This window comes from Armigeres subalbatus, chromosome 2 (assembly GCF_024139115.2).
Source record: "Armigeres subalbatus isolate Guangzhou_Male chromosome 2, GZ_Asu_2, whole genome shotgun sequence".
NCBI classification, from domain to species: domain Eukaryota; kingdom Metazoa; phylum Arthropoda; class Insecta; order Diptera; family Culicidae; genus Armigeres; species Armigeres subalbatus.
The window spans coordinates 456338736-456363471 of NC_085140.1; the positions used below are offsets into that span (position 1 = coordinate 456338736).

Genomic DNA, 24736 nt, shown 5'->3' on the forward strand with positions numbered 1-24736 from the left:
TCAAAGCCGCATATGATACAATCGATGGGACCAGCTATGGCAGCTAAGCATCAAAACGGATTTCCGGATAAACTGACACGGTTGATCAAAGGACGATGGATCGGGTGATGCGTAGTTCGAGTTTCAGGGGCATTTCAGTCCCTTCGAAACCCGCAGAGGTTACGGCAGAGTGATGGTCTTTCGTGTCTGCTATTCAACATCGCTTGGAAGGTAATACGAAGAGCAGGGATTAACACGAGGTACAATTTTCAATAAGTCCGTCCAGCTATTTGGCTTCGCCGATCGACATAGATATTATGGCACGTAACTTTTAGAAGATGGAGAAGCCTACATCAGACTGAAGAGGAAGCCAAGGATCGATAGTCATCAAACGTCGAAGACGAAGTACATGATAGGAAGAGAGTTCAAGAGAAGACATGAGCCACCCACCGCGAGTTGGCATCGGTGGTGACGAAATCGAGGTGTAGAAGAATTTGTGTACTTTGGGCTCACTGGTGATCGCCGAAAATGATACCAGCAGAGAATTCGGAGCGCAAGTGGCTGGAAATGTGCATACTTTGACCTTCGCAAGACGTCTTCGATCGAAAGAGTCACGCCGTACCAAAACTGACATCTGGCATAAACGCTACACTTAGACCGGTAGTCTCTACGCGATCACGAGACGGACGATGCTCGTGGAGGACGAACGCGCACTGGAAGCTTTTCGAAAGAATAACGTGCTGGTACTGGGTAGAGAATGGACGGACATGGAGGAGGCGAATGAAACACGATTGGCATCAGCTGCTGGGAGAACCATCCATCGTTCACACCGCGAAAATCGGACGACTGCGTGTGGGCCGGCACGTAGCCAGAATGTCGGACAATAACCCGCTGAAAATGAGCTCGACAACGATCCGACGGGCACAAGAAGGCGAGGAATCGCAGCAGCAAGGCGTGGATGATCAGGTGGAAGATGACTTGCGACCTCCCGTAGACTGCGGGTTGCGCGACGTATGCCATGGACCGAGCCGAATGGAGAAGACTTCTATGATACCGCCACAGGCTCACTTCGGCTTAGTCTTAAATAATAATAATAATAGAAGGCTTCACCGATATGAGGCTTATCCTCCTGGGACTTAGAATTGAGGGTCGAAGAGACCAACCCTGAGAATGTTCCACGATGAGATGTTGAGTATGGTATAAATTGTGCCGAAGGATTTTAAAGAATGAGGAACTGTAGCTTCATCGAAACTCCTGTGTTCTCGATTGGATGGTAGCGGTAATTGCACTTTTCACACTGTGCGTGGAGAGGCCGATCCCTGCTGGCGGATATGCCCACTTTTGACCGATTAAATAGTAGCTTCGCCAGTGGCTTCAAATGAAGCTGTACATTGAAGCGAGTCCAGTAAAGCTTGCCTGGTACTCGTCCGCTGTGATCATCAACGACATTGAGGACAAACTGTTTCCAACAAAACAGTATTGCATGCAGTTCGACTGCCATGTTGACATTGGGAGGAGTGAGCTCCGAGTGCCCACACTAGTGGACGGAGACGGTTGTTGAACGGAATAGTAGATGGCACGGTTGAACTCCATGACAACTTGGATATAGCAGGATCGTGAAGCAGCGTAGGACGTGATTTTCGAACAAGACAGTAGACACGGTGAGAGGAATTGGGGGATGCATGGCGTTGGCTGCGAACTTGATTTTTGGTACATTTTGGAATGTTGCCGGCCAATCCTTTGCTGACGGCATTGGATGCTGATGGCGCTCTTCGTAAATCTACTGAATTAGCACCTCGTACGCGCTGATAGAGTAATTTACCAGCAATCATACTTCACGTCATCCTGCGTACCATTCTTCTCCTTCCAGGCTCGCAAAGTGGATCAATCCAGCTTGTACGACAAAAAAAAAATATTCACCAGCGGTGTGTCCCAGTGCTCCATACAGGTACGTTCAGCTTCTTCAGGGCCTTTATGGCGCTGAAAACGTCGATCAGGCTGTGGATGCGATTAGCAGACCTCCTGCTTCACCGCTGGTAAATCGTAGAGTGCCCGGAAAGTTGCCGCTTGAGGAATCGACAGTTGTCGGTCGCTTGAGGACTGCGTCCCGCGCAAGCTGCAATTGTCGGCTTCGGTATCGATTGACCGTGGGTATCTTTTCGTTCCCTTCCAGAGACTGCAAAATATATTGCAGTTTGGCGACCGCTGGTATGTCCGCATTTTACGAACCCGGACGAAAAATGTATCACGGAATGAAACCAACGTAAGAAATCGCCATTGAAACGTGGAGGTCGATCTGCGGTAAGCGGAGGTAGAAGTTCAGTTGCGCTTGATTACTTTTGGTGGGGAGTTTGAAAGCAGGAATAACTTTGTGATGTAATACCGATGCTCGAAATCTACTCTTTCGGTAAGATGTGCCTCCAGATCATCACTCATTCAGTCGCTCGATGGTGTCCTGAACCTCCGCAAACGCAGCATCCACTTTGTCTAGAGAGTCGATTCACTTGCACTTGGCACCTGTCACGCACTGGATCGAAGCGTCAGCGATGAATCTCTCACCGCTTTTCGCATATGATCAATTCGCCGCTGGACCACCTTATCCGCGAGGATTTTCCTAGGCGGTATTGTAGGCGAGCACACAAACACGGGAAACGTACAGAAACGGTAGCAATCGAAACGGGATTCCTTTCTCCGCGCGTGCTACCGTTTCTTTACGAATCCGAACCGGCGAGGCGAACACAGAATCGAACGAATAAGATCCTCCTGTCGAGTTCAGACAGGCTGTTGGAAAGTTCAACGCCCCTATTAGGTAATAGTTAAACTGCACCAAAAACTATCCGTAATCGACAATACGGTACTGACAGCCGCCGGTACGACCCAGTTAAATTGAAGCAAATTTGATGTCGCCACTGCATACGCGCAGCATATTGAGGCAGCATTGCCAAAAGAGGATGAGCTTGATGGAGCCCCCCTTGAGGGACTTCAGATGAATCGGATAAACTCCCGAAGGAATTAGAGAACTCCTGAAGGAATGCAGAAAACTCCTGGTACCCTGGAGGAACCTGTAAGAATTTCTGAATGAACTCCTTGAAGGAATTCTGGAGTGGAACTCCCGGAGGAATTCTTCAAAAAAAAACCCGCGGAGAAATTCCTGAGGAACTCCCGGAGAACTCCTGGTTGAATTCCTGGAGGATTTCCTGGAGGAATTGGAGGTATTCCTTGAGGAACCCCCGGAGGAATTACTGAGGAATTCCTGGAGTGAACCCAGGGAGGAATTCCAGGGAGGAATTCTGGAGGAACTCCTGCGGAATTAGTGAGCATCTCAGGAGGAATTCCTGTAGGAATTCTCGGAGAAATTCTGGAGGAACCTCCAGGAGAAATTGTTGGAGTAACTGGATGAATTCTGGAGGAATTCCTGGAGAAATCAAGAAATTCCTCGAGGAACTCCTGAGGAATTTGAAGAACTCCTTGAGGAATTCTGGAGTGAACTTCCAGGAAAGCTCCCCGGAGGAATTTCTTGAGGAACTGAAGGAATTCCTGGAAGAAATTTCGAAGAACTTCCAAAGGAACTGATGGGTATACTCTGAGCGACCATAACTTCTACTCTCGAACCAAAATACTGTCTTACTTCTGTCTTGTTTTGTCCCCGCGAACAAAGCAAGCACCAGAAAATGTGGGCAGCAGGTTCGCGCATATGCAGCGTTTTAAGTAGTTAAAATTACACTTTACTCGTGAAGCGAGTATTTCCACTGATATACATAGTTCTATTCCTGGAGCACCACTTAGTGGCTATCTAAGGCCGAAGAGCAGTACAAGCATTGATTTTGCTCTCAGAATGCTGAAAACAAACGATTAAAAAAAGTCACAGTTGTCTATGAGAATGAACTTCCGGAATTAATCAATCCTCCGAATGTCCTGAATCTTTTTGGTCAATGAGTGGTCCTTGCATTGATGCACAAATCTTAAGGAAAATCGATCTTTAAGAAAAGTTGCAGCTTTCTGAACCATTACAAAAATTATCGGTACTAATTTATTGGATTTTTTCGGTGATAATTCAATCAAACGAAAGGGAGTACATAAGAGTAATGAATATACAGACTAGATTGACACCGCAAGGAGCGACAAGCGAAATGAATAGAAACTGAAGATTTAAGACTCACCGAAAAAAGCCAGCAAATCGGAGGTAATCAAAACTTTCCTAATGGGATTAAAAAAATTTGCTTAGAACGACTCATGGATTTAACAAAATGAAACGAAATTTGGTGGACCTCCGAAATAAATTCTGATCAATTACCCTGAGTCAGCAAATGGTCACTTGAATGATTTTATAGTTGCCAAAGTCGCCACAAGATGACGCATTATCTCAAAAAAGCACTGTGACTGGCAAAACTTCAGAAAACTTGTTTTGAGAAAATCAAAATTTATTTTTCAACAATAACATCGCAAAGTTCCAGTAATAAACTCATCATTCTCTCGTTTACCTATCCATAATCTGCTTCCGGAAATTGATAAATCAACTAGATAATGAATCACCAGCAGGGGTCTATCAGACGCCCACGTGGCCTGCGGAAGGCTCACCTGTCCAGTGCGGTTCGATTTCTTTCGAAATTATCACCAGCCAGTATGGAAGGAGGACTAGCCTTTACACCAGATTATTAGCCAACGCGCAGGATTTTTGGATTGGGTGGTCCGATTAGTGGCTTGGGCATGGCATCTTCGTATCTTTGTTTGAAGTTGGCTTCACCTGCTCAGTCTTTGGCGGTGGAAGAAAAAATGAGAAGGAATTTGGCATCGTCGTAACGCTTTCCCAGTCAAGTTCCTCCCTCAGCAGGTGGCTAAATGTAAGATAACGTTTCTATCACAAGGATTTAAGAATCGCACCTCCTTAATGCGTTACTTAGATCCTAATTCACTATTGTTCGGTGTTTCGCTAGAGTCGAAAGAATGTGAATTTAGTAAAATACCATGCATTTTCCACAGACATTTAAGAGAACAATCGCTTGTGAATCGTTGCAGACCACTGGGCTACAATGTTGCGTGAAAGGGTAGATGAAAGACATAAATCGTTCCACATGCTTTCGATCTAACATTTTTCTTCTCCTTTTTGGCAAACGGTATCGTCATCTATTAACAACTTTCAGTCAGCGGTCGCCTCTTCAGCTCTGTGCATTACTTAAAATAAATGTTTAAACTACCGACAATAACCGGAACATGACGCGGTCAGCAGGTGAAAGCATCCGGATGGAGATAAGTTCGGGTGAAATTTCACACGGCAAGATTAGTCGAGCGTCGCCAATTAAATGTTCCACTGCGTGGCTGCTGCTGTGGCGGCTCGGTGGATGGACGCGAGAAAGTCTAGTCAGAAAAAATAAGCAAGATCTGCCCCAAAGATAAATGTACCGTTATTTAACAAACGACCAAACTGAAAATATATTTTTGTGCCAAAAAAAAGAAGACGTTTGTAATCGCAAAACCTAGTTTTCCTGATACCACCTGTATGGCTCAAATGTTGCTCGTAGCTCGCCTCTACAGTGGATAGCATCTGCCAGCATGGCGTGAGCAAAGCTCGTCCCCATGCATCGGTCAATTTATCGATATTAATCTTGTACTAACCTAAAAGCAACAACAACTTCACTAGCATTTGATACGCCAAATGTGTGGGGAACTACTTGGTGGGGTCAGCCTTTCGGCTCAAAATGAAGATCGAAAATATGAGATTATTTTTGCAAATTTATAGACTCCATTGAGCTCGACTACTGTAGCTCTCAATGGTTATGCTGCTATCAGAGCAGACTAAATTTAAGTTGTTGTCTGACTTTAGCAAATCTACTCACAAGTCGACAATTTTGTCAACTCTCAAATGCATAAATAAAATAGCAATAACTACTACATAAATTACTCAAATGTCATTTAAATGAGATTTGTTGAGAAATGTTTTGTAGATAGTAAAATAAGCGATTTCGCGGCACTTAAACGCGAAATGCATAGTCAGTTTGTCCTGGTAATCCGTATTATCCTGGGTATTGACTAGTTGAATATTGCCGATTCTGGACGTCATACATGGCATGTGTCACGTAAACGTAAAGTATGAGGTAGCTTCGCCAATTTAGCAGTTCTTCTTTTGTTGAACGATGCTTTGAAGCTAAAACAAGACCACATGGCGGAGCTCGAGTGAGGGCAGCACTCATCTTTGCACGTTAGTTGTTCTCAAAGGTAACGTTCTTGCACCTAATGGCGACCATTTAAATATCATTGGCTCACTTTGACGAGTGATTAAGACTAGAGTTCAATTTCATCCCATGAAAACAAAGCATTGAAAGCAGAATTGATATTATTTTTAATGATTTTTTTTCAGCAGGAGGAATCAGTGATTGTAATAGGCAATATTTTGTTGCCATTATCATGTCACATTGTTTGTACTGACAGAATGTTGCACAACATTCTCTTGTGACAATTATAGTGTTGTAGAATAATACGCCATTCATGCAATGAATGTATTACCCATGAGTCGTTCGTATCATGTGACAATATTCGTGCCGCCCGTGAATGTAATACTGCTATCTACTATGTGATGTAGAATTAATGTTCTGAGCAGTCATAAAAGCTAAGTGATGCTTTAGAAAAAGTAAATTAATAAACAATTTTGTTTCGTTTGCTGCTTTGGCTGCACACTTATTACGTAAAGGCTTATGGCGGGTAGGGTAAGAACAAAATAATTTAAAAATGAAAAATTTCATAGGGACGGGTTCAAACCCGGAGTTCACTTTCGTACTGAGGTATCGTCATTTTATATCCCGAGTAAGATTTCTCAAAACAATAAATCGTCAAACGAGGAGACACTTCTTATATATTTAAAAGCTATTGCTGCTCTGGAAAAAGAACGTTTTTACAGACTTAAAAATCAATTAAATAATTTAATATTTAACTATCTGAGCCAGATTTTTTTTTGATTTTCTAAGTAAAAATGATATTTTTAGATATATTTCAAAGCACCAAAAACCAAAATAATAACAAAAAATATGCTCGTACGTATAATTGTGTGATAAGTAATCTTATTTTCTCTTGGTTGTTCATTACTTTTTATTTGTTCTGACTGAGTATTCCAACTATAATTGCCTTAAGGCGTTTACCGTCGCTGCCTTTATACATAGATAAAAATGATTGAAACGTTTGATGATCAAAGTTAATTAAATTGAAGAGTCAAAACCCTATAAAAATTTTTAAAACCAGTTTAAAATTATCAAATAATCAAGAACAATTGCATAATACGTTATACATGTTGCAGTACTCTGTTTAAAATATGAGAAAAGCCACTTACGGAGAAATATGTACAAAACAATTAAAAAATATTAATGTTCCCCTGGATCACGGCACTATAGATTGTTGTAACGGAATGATTGATAGGAAGACAACGTAACCTGATTGCAGTTCAGGATAGGATCCGTTTATTACAATATGATAGGCACATATACCGAAGTCGTAGTCAACGCTAGATGTTAGCTTAGAATTTTTAATGAGAACGAACGCCGTCAGCGTTAATAAACAGCATACTTTTGAAAATATCATACAAACACTTTCAAGGACACATGTTATCGTCATATTTGATTTGGTTTTCAAATGGTTTTGAAAGCTGCCCGCTGAAAAAGCAATAAATCAATATCGATAATCCGTGAACGTGAATTTTTAAAATAAACGTAAGAAAATGGCTCAACGAAATCGATTTCTAGTGGTTTTACTGCGTGAAAGAAAAAGCATTTTGTATAAATTTTGCGTAAACCGTTCATCTTTCTTGAATCTTGCCAGTATATGCAAATCGAGCTTTCATAATATTAATTATTGTTCATTTCGGGTGACCAATACCCGGAAATAGGAAATAAAACTTATAAATCCCAAATCTGCAAAGAAAGCACAAAACGCGAGCTCAGCTATATTAACTGTATTATTTTCAAATATTTAGCTCCATTGGTGATGCATTCATCATACCCTAAAATATATTCCATTAGTTTCGTTTCTAGACACATATTATGTCGCATAGAAAATGTCACAGAAGTTTCATGGATTTTTCTGTCATGCTATAATAATTCTAGGTTAGTGATGACCACATGCAACACGACCATCAGTCAGATTTACAGTTCAAGACAGGCATTTTAATCCACTGGTGAGGACTAGATTGATTCAAATTTTGACCTTTTTTTGTCCCCCTGATGCTTGAACGATTGCACTTTGCCATTTTCATAGTCCTCCTAGTTTTTTTTTTACAATTTTGATGTAATTTGATTGTGCCAATGTCAATTAAAATTTCAGGGCGGAAATTACCATTATGCAAAAATCCGTTCCGTCTGGTGGCCTATGAACCATTTTAATATAATCAAAAACATTGACTACATAGATCACTGTGGGCAGCAGGGACTATGTCCAAGGGTTTGACGATCCCCCTCCCCAGGCCATCTGCGAGCTGTGGGCCGGTTTAGATGTGTGGGGTTTGACAGTGGGCCCTGTTAAACCTCTATAAAAAGCTGCATGTATCCGCAAGTAGGCCCCACCAAAGCGATCGTAAAAGCCGCTCAAAGCGCACAAGCCCAAGTCTTAGTGTGTTAGGTGTGCCAACAGCCCCTGACACGACGGCCTCTGACGAGACATGAGGTTTGCGCAGGCCCAATACGCCGCCTGAAACCAATCATTACTAACAATATAAGTGATAATGCGATTCGATATAATCGGTAAAGACCCAGGCGACGAATACAGTGATCAATGATTGGAAGTGGAACATGGAACCGCAAGTCAGCGGGTTTCGCAGGTTGCGACAGGATGATCTACGATGAATTACATCCCCGCAACTGGATGTCGTGGCGCTGCAGGAGATTTGCTGGACAGGACAGAAAGTGGAAAGGCATCGAGCGGCTACCACCAAAGCTGTGCACCACCAACGAGCTGGGAACCGGCTTATAGTGCTGGGTAAGATGCGCCAACGCGACAGGTGCGCCAATCAACGCAAGGATGTGCAAGCTGGAGGATGCCGTTTTTCAACTATAGCATCATCAACGTACCTCGCCCACAATGAAGGAGACCTGACGACGAGAAGAAGCGTTCTACGCACAGCGCCGGCAGACATACGATGGATGCCCACTGCGGGACGTCAAAATCAAATATCATCGAAGATGAACGCACAGGTAGGAAGGGAGGAAATGTGCAGACCGGTCATCGGATCGATAGTCTGTACACCGTATCGAATGACAACGGCCAACGATGCATAAACTTCGCAGCCTCCCGCGGAATGGTAGTCCAGCACTTTCTTTTTCCCCGCAAAAATACATCCAGCACAAGGCCACACGGAGATCACTTCCAACCAAGAAACGGAAAAACCAAATGACCACGTTCTAATCGATTTGCAAATTCTTCCGACATCACGAACGTCCGCACTTACTCGCAGTGCGAATATTGAATCCGGGACCACCACCTCGTTACAGTATGCTCGGTGCCCAAACTCGACGGTGTACAACATGCGTCGTAGTTGACGCCGCGGCTTGGGCGGCTACAAGACGCGGACTAGCCCAAGAACACGCGCAGCAGCTGGAAGTGGCACTCCCAACGGAAGAGCAGCTTGTAGGCGCAGCGCCTCTTGAAGATGAATGCGGAGATATCCGATCTGCCATTAGCACCGCAACTGCTGCACTTGGTACGGTACTTCGAATCATAGAAACGACTGGCGGCGACGGCGAATGTGAGCAGTTAGTGGAGAGGAAGAAACGGCATGGGCGAGATTGCTGCAACACCGCACGAGGGCGAACGAGAATGATATGTTGGTGCGCGGAACAGACAAAACTCGATTTTCCGGAGGAAAAAGCGCCAGCAGGAAGATCGAGACCGTGAAGAGACGGAGCAACTGTACCGCGCTATAACACATCGAAAGTTCTATGGAGAAGTTAAACCGTTCACGTATGTGCCAGCGTGCCACAGCTTGATATGTATGACATAAACGGAACCTTTCTACGAACGAGCGTGAGGCATCCAAAGGTGGCGGTGCACTACGAAGAACACCTGAAATGGCGATGGGCAGACAAGATGGCGGTACCCCAGCAGCAATAATATATTACATGACAAGTTACTGCAACTCATATGTGCTCAGATTTAATGCAGTATCTCAAGTTGCTGCAACCAGATTTTAACTGACTTGTGCTGCTCGGGTATGGTGGGGATGTAACCTGGGAGAACGCGCGCAGGACATAATCTTTACTGGCTCCGAATTCCAGGAAATCCAAGAGGAGATTGGCAGGCTGAAGAACAAAGCCCCTGCTGATCAACCAGGAGAGCTATTTAAACACGGCGGTGAGGCACTGGCTAGAGCGCTGCACTGGGTCATTACTAAGATTTTGAGGAGTGTAGTTTTGCTGCAGGAGTGATGGAAGGTATCGTGTGTCTCATCTACGAAAGGGCGATAAGCTGGATTGTAGCAACTACTGCGCAATCACATTAAGCGAACGCCGCCTACAAGGTACAGTAATACGTAACCAAACGAAGTACACGATCCCAAAGTTAATTAATTATTCTCGGCCACGAACAGAAAAATGTTTAGGGATCTATATGAAAAAAAAAAGAAATGTGACCTGAAAAATTTGAAAAAAAAATGGCTTGAAATTAAGGAAAGCAAGATGGCGTTTTTGTTAAATGTGCAAGAAACCAAAGATTCCTGGTAGTTTAGATGCTTTATTTTTGCTATCATTAAACTAATTTAAATATTTCGGCTGGAAACTATATGAATGAAATGATTTCGAAACGGCGTCATGACTATGTTGCATTTCAGGGGCGACCTAGCTGTTCAATAAATTTTATTTACCCCGTAAATGCATGGATTAGATTTTCAGATGATTCTATTTTCAAAAAATATAAAAAATGGTTTAAATGTTGTAGTTGAAAATGGCGATTTACTAGAGACGAGTGTAACAAATTCAAAATGGCGTCATAGGCTATATTGGATTTCAGATGCAACATACTTTTTCAACAAATTCATTTTTTTAGAATTTTTGCGGGTAAAGGCATGAAATAGATTAAAGATTCAGATAGCTTCCAGAAGCGCTGAAAAAAAATGCAATTTTTCCAATTTTGTGCCGTTACATACGTCACGAGACGGCACAGTAGAATCTGTTTGATATTAGTTTATTGCTTCGGTGGATCCGGTCGGATCCAAACAAAATCCAATTCTCGATCGAATTGGTGCGTCCTAAAGTGGACGTTGATCCGGTCGGATCCAAACAAAATCCAATTCTCGATCGAATTGGTGCGTTCTAAAGTGAACGTTGATCCGGTCGGATCCAAACAAAATCCAATTCTCGATCGAATTGGTGCGTTCTGAAGTGGACGTTGATCCGGTTGGATCCAAACAAAATCCAATTCTCGATCGAATTGGTGCGTTCTAAAGTGAACGTTGATCCGGTCGGATCCAAACAAAATCCAATTCTCGATCGAATTGGTGCGTCCTAAAGTGGACGTTGATCCGGTCGGATCCAAACAAAATCCAATTCTCGATCGAATTGGTGCGTTCTAAAGTGAACGTTGATCCGGTCGGATCTAACAAAATCAATTCTCGATCGAATTGGTGCGTCCTAAAGTGGACGTTGATCCGGTCGGATCCAAACAAAATCAATTCTCGATCGAATTGGTGCGTTCTAAAGTGAACGTTGATCCGGTCGGATCCAAACAAAATCCAATTCTCGATCGAATTGGTGCGTCCTAAAGTGGACGTTGATCCGGTCGGATCCAAACAAAATCCAATTCTCGATCGAATTGGTGCGTCCTAAAGTGGACGTTGATCCGGTCGGATCCAAACAAAATCCAATTCTCGATCGAATTGGTGCGTTCTGAAGTGAACGTTAATTCGTAACAATTAGCAAACCAAATTCTTGAATGAATAAGTGTGTAGCGTTCTATAGTGAGCGTTGGAAGAAATAAAGAAAACTATTGAAGGATGTTCTTGCTTCATCACTTAAATGATGTATTTCGAACCATAGTGATTCTCTTAGTAAACCTTAAAATTCCCTTACTGTTATGGCATACTTATAACATCGCCATTTTAAATTAATTCGACAGGAAGTCGACCAGAACGTCGAAGAAAGATGCTATAGCATTGGCAAAACAACTTGAAGAGGAAAAGAAACTTAACATAACATTACGATCCAAGCTGAAGAAAGCACAATCAGACAAGAAGCAACAAGAGAATTCATCTACTGAAGGAAGTTTTGTGCGATTGCATTCAACTATGCATGAAAACAACTTGACGGACGATCAGAATTCTATTTTGATGACGTCTATGAGCAACTTATCGTTCGCATCGATGCAAGTTCCGGAATGCAAACCAAGCGACGGTGAGGACGACATAGATCGCAAATCTTATGAGCAATGGAGAGAATTACTCGAAGCGTCTATGCAGCTAGCAGGAGTGTCTGATGAAATGACGAAGATGAACATCTTCAAGATAAAGGCCGGACCCAAGTTACTCGACGTTCTCGAGGGAACCGTATCAAGTCCTGAATCGCCAGACACACGCACTGAACCGTATTCGAATGCGATCCACAGGCTGAGTTTGTTCTTTGGGTCGCGCGAATATTTGTTTATGCAACGACAAAAGCTCAGATCGTTGGGCCAGAACAAAGGAGAAACAGATTCCAAATACATTAAACGGGTGATAGCGATTGCAAAACTTTGCGATTTCAACGAAGACATCTTGATTGAGCAGGTAGCAGATGCGGTGCAAACCCATGCATCAAATCGCAAAGTCCGTGAACTCGCTAGAAAATTTCTGCGTAAAGGTGGACAGCTGGGAGATTTACTCGATAAAGTCCGAGCATTAGAAATGGATGAGATGAACGAAGAAATGTACGCAAAAAACCACCAGCAAGTGCCGCAGTCAAATCAGATAGCAGCTGTTGCTGTTAATAAATCAGGAAACGAGAGATTCAACACTAATCGGTATGGAGGTCGGAGCAACCCACATAACGAACAACAAAGATTTGGTGGAAATTGGAGAGGTGCTGCAGGAAGAGGTACGAGTCGTGGTGCATATAAGAGAGGTACATCCACACAGCAATACAGATGTTGGAGATGTTTAAGCAATCAGCACAATCCTACAGTTTGTTGGACCATTCAGCAGACTTGTCATAACTGTCAACGCATGGGACACGTGGCGCGAGCTTGCCACCGCACGCCGTCTGCCATGGTATTGAAGCGACGCATCAGCAATGACGATAACGAGGGGGCATCCACGTCGAAGAAAGTTGCTGCAGTTAAGCGCGATGAGGATGAAGCAGTTAAAGATCCTGTAAGTTCACCATCTTCGATTTAATTGTTGTGGTTATTTCATTCTTAAGATAAATGAATAATTTAAGAATGTATTATCTTTGTTCTTCTTCTATCATAAATATAACTATATGAGTTTGAATTTTCTATCGCTACATACCGATACATAAAAATGTTAATTGAAGTTGTCATTTTTTCCAAGTACAAAACTGTAACCGTTTCTTGACAAAAAAAAAAAACTTTTCGATAAATCTTATATCTTCGATTGATTGAAAAACGTTACCCATTCCAATTTTCAGACATCTGTACCACATATTGAAGATCACCATCAACTAGACTATTCACTCGTTGATAGAGTAGCACCCATGGGAGACTCTTTTAAATGCGATAGTAGACTCGATAAGACAAGCGTGGTTAGTTATGACACTTCAATTTAATACCTTTAGTTATTAAATTAAAGACAAATTTTCAGGGATTGGACGTGAGCATATCAGGAGTAAATCAATCGTCGTATTTCAATAAAATGGGTGAAGTAGATGGCAAAATTGCGGGAACACGAGTTCGATTCCTGATCGATTCAGGCGCAGACGTGAACACAGTTGGGAACGATACATTCGAAGAGTTACTGAACGGAGATGCTTCTGGTTTACTGTTTATTAACCACGGGACTGACAAGCCACTAAAGGCGTACGCATCCTCAGGTCATATTGATGTCCTTGCTTCATTTGTAGCAGAACTGACAATAAGCGATGACCGACCATGCTACAGAGAAAAATTTTACGTTATCAACCACGCGCGAGCATTGTTAGGTAGAGACACGGCAATAAGATACAGCGTTTTACAGCTGGGCCTGGATGTTTCCATTCGATCTGAGCACTGTGGTAACCCTATGCGAACGCTTGAGAACTCGCTCAGAGAAGCGAGAAAGCAGGAAGAGAGAAAAGGGAATTAAGTAGTTTTAGACATGTATCGAATAGGAGAAATGTACTACGATGACTAACTGCCCACTAAACAAGACGTGTTTACGCTTACTATATCTAGAAGATAAAGTCCACCTTCTTTTTACTAGATACTTCAGTGGCGTACGAGGATTTTTATAAGTTAAGTTTTTACAGTTGGTTTTAATTTTTTGCGAGTGACTGCGTGCATTTTGTGAAAGTTTTATAATGTTTTGGTAGGATTACCAAATATACCATTTGTTTCAAGAACACTCGGCGTAAGTATTCCTTTGACAAAGTATTTTGCTTTCCACCCATTTTTCACGTTTGGACGGCCATTGTTCTGAGTTTTCCTTTATGTGAAACTATTTGCGCCAGAACAATCGCTTTTTCTTTTGTGGTGATGAGAAGTTTTTCAAACGCCATTTTTACGGTTTGTGTAAAACATATAGAGAAAATCTTTTATAAACCATTGTGTTAAATAGAAGCCATTTTGTAAAAAAAAAATTAAAACGTGGTTGGAATTTTGTCGACGATCATTTTCTTTTACACACACATTTTTGGTCTTCCACATTTTACAGCATTTATGCGAATTCCACGAATACTAAAACACTTTTTCTCGGTGTGAACCGTTCGCCGAAGGAGGATCAGTGACCAAGAACGCGGATACAAAAAGGAAAATCTGACGGAGGTGACAGTTGCGCTAACAGTAGTGTGAGTGTGGCATCAGAACCTAACATCGTTTTCACCACTACCGACAACCCGAGCATTGGAGCCAAACAGTCGGTGATTGTTTTGTGTCGGCGTCGAAATCAGCAAATTTTGGAAAGTGCATCGAAAAGTGCATCTGCGGAGGTCAACGAACTACCGAGTGTGAAGCCGTCGGTCAGCTGGTTTTTATTGTGTGCCGGTGGTGAACAATATTGATTGGGTGCTGTTGGGTCGCAGAGCTGCTGCTGTTACGTGGATATTTTTTGATCGAGTGCAACGAAGGAAAGCTTTTGTTTATGGTGGATGCTGCTGTGAGGATTTTTTTTTGAGAAGTGCTTCGACGGAGAAAAAATCGAGCGGATTTTGTTGCTGTGTGCTGTTTTGGTGACGATTTGGATTTGGATTTGGTGGAGTGCATTTGATCTTGGATCATCGAGTGCATTGTTTAAACAGGTACGTTGGTTTTGTTTTTGTTTCTACTCTTCAGCGAGATTTATTTTATTTATTTTGTGTTTTAATTGGGCCAATTTTCATTTTGATTTTTGTTGATTTTGTGCGTTTCTTTGGGAAGGATGACCTTGACGTCGATTGCCGATCCTTTCGTCCCTTACTCTATGCCATTCAGCCAATACCAAGAACAGCTGGAATGGATCTTTAAACATAATGAATTTCCGGAAGAACGTTATAAAACGTCATTCCTTGCAGTCTGTGGAAAAGAGATTTCATAGAGCTTAAAAGGCTATTCCCAGGAAAGAATTTCAATGACTTAACGTATAAACAAATGACTGATGAACATAAGAAACGTTATGACAAGAACGATTGCTTGTTATGCATAGTTAAAAATTTTGGAGTAAAAGGCAAGGTAGAAGGTAGAGGATTTTGTAATTACAGTCAAGAATTTGGCTGAAAGATGCGACTTTGGAGAATTCAAAGATAGGGCGATTCGTGACATGCTTGTAATTGGAGTGAATGATGCTCAGTTACAAAAACGGCTGTGTGATGAAGAGGATTTGTCTGCGGCTAAAGCAGAACGGTTGATTCTCAATTCAGTCAGAGGTATCGGCATGTAGGACAAAGCAATTGAAACACGACGATGACAAACGCGTTAGTTTAGTGACCAGGTTGGGTAACCGATCTGATGCTTCGCGGTCTAGGAGTAGATTCCGAAGCCGGAGCCGTAGTTTTGATAGAAATCGATCGTTTTGTCCAGGAGTAGAAGCAATGGTAGATACCAAGGCAAAGAGAGGCGCAAGCTCAGGTAAACCAGTTTACCTTTGTTCCTTTTGCAAGCGAACTGGACACACAAGAAAGTTCTGCTACCGTTTGCATGGAAAAAGCCCGCGTAAGAACCAAGCCAGTGTTAAATTTCTTGATTCTCCAAAACCATCTTCCAGTACAAAGATTCAGGACTGTTTAAGCGTTTAAAGAAAGATTTAGACTCAGATTCAGATTATTCTGATGGCATGCCTTGTCTCATGATCTCGTCAGTCAACAAGATCAGTGATCCCTGCTATGTGGAGGTTTTAATCAATCGAAAGATTCTAATCATGAAGATTGATTGTAGATCAGCGGACGTTAATCCGCTGTATTTATGCTGTAATTTCAAGAACTGTGAGCTGCAGCGATGCAACAAAAAACGTGCTGTGATAGACGGAAACAAATTGCATGTAGTTGGAAGAATTTGCGTTGATGTACAGCTCACTGGAAACCGGAAACGACTAAGCAAGGTTTTTTTACGGTGCAAAATTAATTTCATCCCTTTGGTTGGCCGTACATGGTTAGACGAATTATATTTAGGATGGTGAAACACATTTAACAATCCTCCGTTGATGGTTGGGAACATTGACGTGACTGACGAGCAAACAGTTGTCGATGAAGTAATGAGTAAGTTTCCGACGATTTTCACCAAAGATTTTTCTAGTCCGATAGTTGGTTATAAGGGAGAGTTAATCTTGAAGGAAGATACACCCATTTTTAAAAAAAGCCTATGAGGTTCCGTTGCGTTTGAGACAGCAAGTTGTTGATTATTTGGAAGATTTGGAAAAGCAAAAAGTTATCACACCAGTTGAAGCCAGCGAATGGGCTTCGCCGGTTATTGCCATTGTCAAAAAGGATAAAAATATTCGTTTGGTGATAGACTGCAAAGTATCTATCAATAAAGTTTTGCTTCCGAATACGTACCCTTTGCCTGCTGCTCAGGATCTGTTTGCTACACTTTCGGGTTCAAAAGTTTTCTGCTCTTTGGACTTGGAGGGCGCATATATTCAGCTACTTTTGACCGATCGTTCGTTCATGGTAAAAAAATACCATCAAGGGCCTCTATACATACAACAGACTCCCACAGGGAGCTTCATCTAGCGCTGCAATTTTCCAAAAGGTCATGGACCAAGTACTTGGTTTGGACGACGTGCTGATAGCGGGAAAAGACTTTAACGAATGCAAGAAGAAACTTTTTTTGGTTTTAGAAAGGCTAACTAAAGCCAACATAAAGGTAAATCTAAAGAAATGCAAATTTTTTGTAACGCGTTTGCCTTATTTGGGGCATGTTTTAACGGACGAGGGATTGCTTCCCTGCCCTGATAAAGTTAAAACTATTCGTGAAGCGAAAGCTCCACGGAATGTTTCAGAACTAAAGGCGTTTTTGGGACTTGTAACTTTTTATTCGAAGTTCATTTCAAATTTATCTTCTCGCATCAGCTGCCTTTACAACCTTTTGAAGAAAAACGTGACGTATTGTTGGACTGACAACTGTGAAAAAGCATTCAATGATTGTAAAGGATTTCTTTTAAACCCAAACCTTTTGGAATATTTTGACCCGTATAAGCCAGTTGTAGTAGTAACAGATGCCTGTAGCTATGGATTAGGAGGTGTAATTGCACATTTGGTTGAGGACGAGGAGAAACCTATATGCTTTACCTCTTTTTCTTTAAACAGTGCCCAGAAAAATTACCCTATATTGCATCTCGAGGCGTTAGCAGTTGTGAGCACCGTAAAGAAATTTCATAAATTCCTTTACGGTATGCATTTTACTATCTACACCGATCACAAGCCTCTAATCGGTATTTTTGGAAAGGAGGGTAAGAATTCCATTTCGGTGACACGTTTGCAGAGGTACGTTATGGAGCTTTCCATTTATGACTACGATATTGTGTATCGGCCTTCATCCCGAATGGGTAATGCCGATTTTTGCAGTCGTTTTCCTTTATCAGAGGTGATTCCCAAAGATTGGGCACGGGAATATGTCAAAAATTGCCACAAAGAGGTGGCAATAAAGACTCTAAGCGATGAGTTCCTACAGACAATTTTGAAATATTTGAAGCAGGGTTGGCCTCAGAGATTGGAACGGCGTTTTGTTGACGTGTACTCACATTACCAGGAGCTTGAAGAGGTCGATGGATGCGTTTTGTTCCAGGATCGCGTGGTTATTCCTGAAAGTATGAAGCGAAAGGTACTCAAAATGCTTCATATGAACCACTCAGGAATCAGCAAAATCAAACAGCTAGCTCGGAGGACAGTTTATTGGTTCGGGTTGAACAAGGATGTTGAAGACTACGTAAAGACCTGTGCGATATGCCATCAAATGACAGCGATCAACCAAAAGACTCCCTATTCCAAGTGGATTCCGACGACTAAACCCTTCAGCAGAATTCATGCTGATTTTTTTCATTTTGATAGAAAGGTTTTTTTTGTTGTGGTTGACAGCTTTACCAAATGGATCGAGTTAGAGTACATGCGACATGGAACAGACTGCAAAAAGGTTTTGAAGATACTTTTAGGGATTTTTGCTCGATACGGATTGCCGGATGTTGTAGTTACGGATGGAGGACCACCATTCAACTCAGACAGTTTTGTAACCTTTTTGAAAAATCAAGGGATTTTGGTCATGAAAAGTCCACCATACCATCCGGAGAGCAATGGACAAGCAGAGCGAACAGTTCGATTGGTAAAAGACGTTTTGAAAAAGTTTATGCTGGATTCGGAGATCAGAAGTTTAGATGTTGAAGAACAAATTGCTTATTTTTTATCAAACTATCGCAACATTTGCTTAGACAACAAAGGCCAATTTCCTTCAGAAAGATTACTCTCCTATAAGCCAAAAACCTTGATGGACCTAATTAATCCTAAGAATAATTTTAAAAACCACTTGACTAACTCGCATGATGATTCTTATTTGGCTAATGCGCAAGTTAATAAAAAGCCAGACGCATTCACTAAGATCAAGAATGGAGATCAGATTTTTTACAAAAACATTAACCCAACCGACATCAGAAGATGGTTGCCAGCCACATTTTTAAAACAGGTTTCTGATGCTACTTTCCAGATTTCTCTTGGGGGAAGGATAGTGTTGGCGCATAAGCGTCAGCTTAAGCTATCTTCTAACTCTCGCCGTAAAGGAACTTTAATGTTCCCACATGAGAGTTCAGCGACCCCAATGCATGATCCAGCACTCATTTTGTCGCCAGTAAGAAATCCAGAAGCAGCACCAGTTTCGTCATCTGTAGAAGCACCACTTTTGTCGTCGTCATCAGATGTTTTATCACCGATTTCGGTGAGACGTAGTAACGAATCAGGAACAAGAAGTAAAAGAAGACGGAATGAAGAAGAATCCGAATCCGACGACCAATCTACTCAAGATTTCGAATTTTATGGCTACCCAGCCGATTCTTTTATTTTCTCTAGTGTAGAACCACAGGAAGATTTACAGCATGAAGAAGAATCAGATCCACTCCCGGTGGTTCCGATAAGACGTTCTAAAAGAAGAAATAAGAAAAGAAGGAAAAGTGAATTTGTCTACTATTAGTAGAATCGAAAGAATAGTGAATTTTAAATTGTACAAATGTAAATTCAAATTGTATAGCAATTAAGCATGAATATTGTGCATTCGAGTAGTGAAATTATTACTAAATGGATTTAGTGTTGTAAATATTTTGAATTTTATTTGAACTATAGTCTTTAACTTAAGGATGGAGGAGTTGTGGTAACCCTATGCGAACGCTTGAGAACTCGCTCAGAGAAGCGAGAAAGCAGGAAGAGAGAAAAGGGAATTAAGTAGTTTTAGACATGTATCGAATAGGAGAAATATACTACGATCAGAAGTTAACTAACTACCCACTGAACAAGACGAGTTTACGCTTACTATATCTAGAAGACAATGTCTACTCCCCTTTTTACTAGATACTTCAAGCACCAAGATAACTTTCCTGGAGAAATTCATTCACTGGAATGTCCGAAGAGTTTCCAAAGTTTAATGTGCCGCCAGTAATCCTCCGGTATGATGAGTCCATGCCACCTTCCAGAATTTTTTTTTTACGAATATCCCGCCGGCTTTTAAAGTCGAAACCGAGCGGCGCCTTCTTGATTTATTAACAACCGGGATTATTGAGCGTGTTACAGATTCAATGGACAAATCGTATTGTTCGTCACTCTTGGTGGTACCGAAGGGTAAACACGATATTAGGTTGGTGGTGGATCTCAGAGGTCCGAATAAAGCAATTGTTCGAACACCATTCAAGATGCCCACTCTGGATTCTATTCTTTCCGACTTGCCCGAATGCAAGTGGTTCTCCACGATAGACTTAACAAGCGCCTTTTTCCATATCGTTCTGGATGAACGCTCACGCCACTTGACAAACTTTTTCGCGGGAAACTCAATGTATCGGTTCCAGAGGCTCCCGTTTGGTCTGACGAATGCTCCTGATATATTTCAGGAGATAATGCAGACAATCGTACTTGAGGGATGTAAAGGAGCCCGTAATTACCTCGACGATGTTTTGGTATCCGGCAAAACAAAGAAAGAACACGACGACAATTTGGAAGGAGTTTTGCAGAAACTTAAGGAGCACAATGTTCGTATAAATCAAGAGAAATGCGTATTCGGAAAACAATCTGTTAAATTCATCGGCTTTCAACTGGGTCATGACGGACTTAGGGTTGAGGATGAAAAACTGAAGTCCATTCGTCAGTTCCGCAAATCAGAAACTCAACAGGAAGTGAAGAGCTTTCTAGGGTTAATCAACTTCACGGAACGTTTTATTCCGAACAGAGCGGACAAAACTTCAAAGTTGAGAGAACTTGCGAAATCGGATTATTTTTATTGGGGCAGTGAAGAAGAAAATGAATTTGAGTTCCTGAAAGAGACAGCGTTGGAAGCAATATCTAAACTTGGATATTTCAACGTTGATGATTATACAGAGCTCTACGTCGATGCTTCACCGATTGGATTAGGCGCTGTTCTTGCACAATTCAATGACAAAGGTGAGTAATTGCCTGCGAGAGTAATTGCCTGCGCATCGAAAGCTCTTACGGAAGCTGAAAGGAGATATCCGCAAACACAAAAAGAAGCGCTTGCGATGGTATGGGGGATAGAAAGGTTTGCTTTTTATCTCACTGCCAAAAGTTTCGTGATACGTACTGACTCCGAAGCTAATGAGTTTATTTTTGGAAGTGGACATAAATTGAGCAAACGAGCGGTATCACGGGCGGAATCTTGGGCATTGAGACTCCAAGCTTTTGATTTCAAGGTGAAGCGAATACCCGGAGAACTAAACGTAGCTGACGCCCTATCTCGACTGATTTCGAAAACGCAGGTGGATGAGCCCTTCGAAGAAGAAGATGAAAACAATTTGTTGTACGCCCTTGAAGCTGGTTTCATGAACATAACTTGGCAAGACATCGAATTAGAATCCGAGAAAGATGATGATCTGGGTGAGGTGCGCGCCGCCATGAAGTCTGGAATATGGCCGAAGCACCTTATAAGCTATGAGGCACAGCAAAGGGATCTTAGAACATTAGACCCAATGTTGTTCAAAGAAGACAAAATAGTATTACCCGCTGGTTTACGATTGAAGGCTATAGAAGAAACGCACAAGGGCCACATAGGGTGCCCTGCAATGAAAAGGATTCTCAGGGAATACTTCTGGTGGCCACGGATGAGCCACGACGTAGAGCAATTTGTAAAAAATTGCAACGCCTGTGTCGTTATTTCCAGGCGAAATCCACCAATCCCACTCTCAAGTCGCCAGCTACCAGAAGGACCTTGGGAGATTTTACAGGTTGATTTTTTGGCTGTACAAGGCTGTGGTTACAGGGAGTTCATGATTCTGGTTGACATTTACTCAAGGTTTCTCACCGTTGTAGAAATGAGATCGACAGATGCGACTAGCACCAATGAAGCCTTGCAGAAAATATTCTTTACCTGGGGCTTACCACTCATTCTACAAAGCGATAATGGACCACCCTTCCATAGCAGAGAATTTATTCGATTTTGGGAGACAAAAGGAGTAAGGATACGAAAATCTATCCCACTGTGTCCGCAGACAAACGGTGCTGTAGAGCGCCAAAATCAAGGAGTCATAAAAGCTTTGTCAGCCGCGAAACTTGAGGGTAAGAGCTGGAAACACGCCTTACAGGAATACGTTCATGTGCATAACAATCTCAAACCACACGCTAGACTCGGAATTACCCCATTCGAATTATTGGTTGGATGGAAACACAGAGGAATATTTCCATCACTGTGGGATTCCAAACAAGAGGAAACCATTGATCGAGAAGCCGTGAAAGATTTAGATGCAATGACAAAACTGCAAGATAAAAAGCATGCCGACTGTCGAAGGGAGCCAAGACATCTCATATTGGAGTCAGGGACATCGTGCTCATGACGACTTCGAAGAAAGGAAAGCTGGATCCACCATTCAATGATGAACGATTCACCGTACTTTCGAGGGACGGAGCTAAAGTAGTCGTTAGAAGTGACCGCGGTGTCCAGTATACCAGAAGCGTTAACGATCTAAAACTAGCACCGTTAGATAATCAGAACACTGAATCTATGATACCGGAATACCATAGCGAGACAATTTCACAAGAACACGCAGCAAACGCAGAACTTCCGGGTGAGCAGATAGAAAAAAGACCCACGAGAAATGTTGGTAAACCAGAAAGATTTAAAGACATGTTCATGTATAACATTTTTCAGTAATATCCAAGACTTCAATGATTACAAAAGTAATCGACAATTTTAAGCAAATAAGAGAAAAATAAACCTTGTATTCAACTGTAACCTTTTCTTATAGCTTAGCATCATTACAAAAATATAAAATAATAATAATAATACTCACTTTTTTCTTTGGATCATTAATAGATCATAATATAAGAAAGCTCTATTTCGGCAACCAGTGTGCAGGTGGGTCGCATACATTGGGACTCATCTACAGGAACGCTTCATAGCCATTTCTTAAAAGCGCGGGATGCTGGGATTGTTCTAGTAGTGGCTCAGAACGTTGCGCGCTAAGCAGCGGGATTTGTCGTTTCACTATTGCGAGCTGGAAACGTCCACTATACAGCCGGATACATTGGAACGTCGGGTTCCGGAGCATTCCCTTAATTCTGCCGTGGAACATGAATGGAATGCATGAAGGTATGATCGTGTGTGTGAGAATGATTGAGCGTTGGAAGTTCAGCGAATCGCCGCGCTTGGCACCTGGATTGCTTGCGTAATTTCGAGCCCCATCCGTCGAAAACTATTTCAAAAAAAGAAAAGTGGTAATAAAACTTAGCCGTAGCTTAAATATAATTACAATTCCTTACATTCTAATTGTAGCTGGTTTAAATGTTTTTTCTCAAACTGCTGATTCCTTGCGTACGCTATTTTTGCACTGTTTTTTTTTTCAGGCAGCGGTAGCGCGATCCAACTGATCCGATGGGCGTCCGATAGAAAAACCGTTTCTTTTCAGATGTTTATTTAAATCACGGCATACAAAACACAAGGCAGGCTTATCACGTATGTAAACATTCAGTTTGAATGTAAACATGTGACGTCACTGCTATCTTCGCACAAGCTGGACCGAGACGATGCTATACGGTCGCAGCATGCTTACTTTTGTACTCCAACATGTGGCGATAAAATACGCGTCACATTCGAAGTGTCATTTTTCTAACGAGCCTACCTTGTTTTCTGTACACCGTGATTTAAATAATCGACATGTCTCGGGTATTTTTCCAAAAGGGCATAAGTTATTAGATGTAACAAACCCGTTTTGAATAGCATTATATTAAATAAATTCATATAAATAAGAATGTGTATATCTTCAAAACAACAGTAACAAATAAATAAAATTCATGTTTTTGTTAACGGTGCAACATAATTGTTTTTCAAAGTTGAAACTGTTACTCTAATATTTTAATTTTCGATGTGAAAAAAACAAATTTTGCGTTGTATTTCTATCTATATTTTTGACGCATGGGCGAGAAATGTTCAACTTTACGTGGCATTTGCGGTATCAAGAATGTCGATGTATGGAACAGCGTAAACTACGTTTTGACGAATGTAGTACGACCATGGTGATTCTGACTTATCAAAATTATCTATTTGTTTTGTCTGATGCATGACGTTTTAACATATATTTTTGTTTTTGTTAAATATCTTGACTGTGCATATGCACAGCATATGTTTCGAAATGGACAAATTGATATGAAATTTGCGAAAAGAATCCACGTGTCTTGGAGGACTCGAACCATCAACCTCCTACTCTCTAGATAGGCGTGATAACCCCTACACAACAAGACCACTTAAAGGTCCCGTTTGCGGAAAAAGCCATCAGAATCCGAGTACCAACCTCCACCGCGGTTAGCTCTCTTTTTTGCAAATTGAATATCTTTCGGATGCTTGATTTGTCCAATCTCCACATGCGCTTTACTATTGTATATCCACAGCCAAGCGAGTGCACATTGTTTATTAAACGAGAGGATCGCACTCCATGCCCAGTAACTGTCTGGGCGGGACGGTATAGAATGCGAATTCAATCGCACTCTGCTGTGCCAAA

At 41.8% G+C, this 24736-nt stretch overlaps 1 protein-coding gene across 1 annotated transcript; it reads left to right on the plus strand.

Annotated features, from left to right (window-relative positions):
• The first annotated feature begins 852 nt into the window (after positions 1-852).
• LOC134210484 (uncharacterized) lies at positions 853-23642 on the plus strand. The gene is made up of 5 exons (XM_062686531.1): positions 853-990; positions 1850-1927; positions 2153-2187; positions 12064-13291; positions 23586-23642. Exons 1-5 carry the CDS (start codon positions 853-855, stop codon positions 23607-23609), a joined length of 1503 nt encoding a protein of 500 aa, XP_062542515.1. The 3' UTR covers positions 23610-23642.
• The last annotated feature ends 1094 nt before the right edge of the window (positions 23643-24736 follow it).

Coding starts and splice junctions, on each gene's coding strand:
- LOC134210484 (XM_062686531.1), top strand. CDS start 853: ATGTCGGACAATAACCCGCTGAAAATGAGCTCGACAACGATCCGACGG. Junction 991..1,849: donor TAGACTGCGGGTTGCGCGAC/GTATGCCATGGA, acceptor TTCTCCTTCCAG/GCTCGCAAAGTGGATCAATC. Junction 2,188..12,063: donor TTGCAGTTTGGCGACCGCTG/GTATGTCCGCAT, acceptor TTAATTCGACAG/GAAGTCGACCAGAACGTCGA.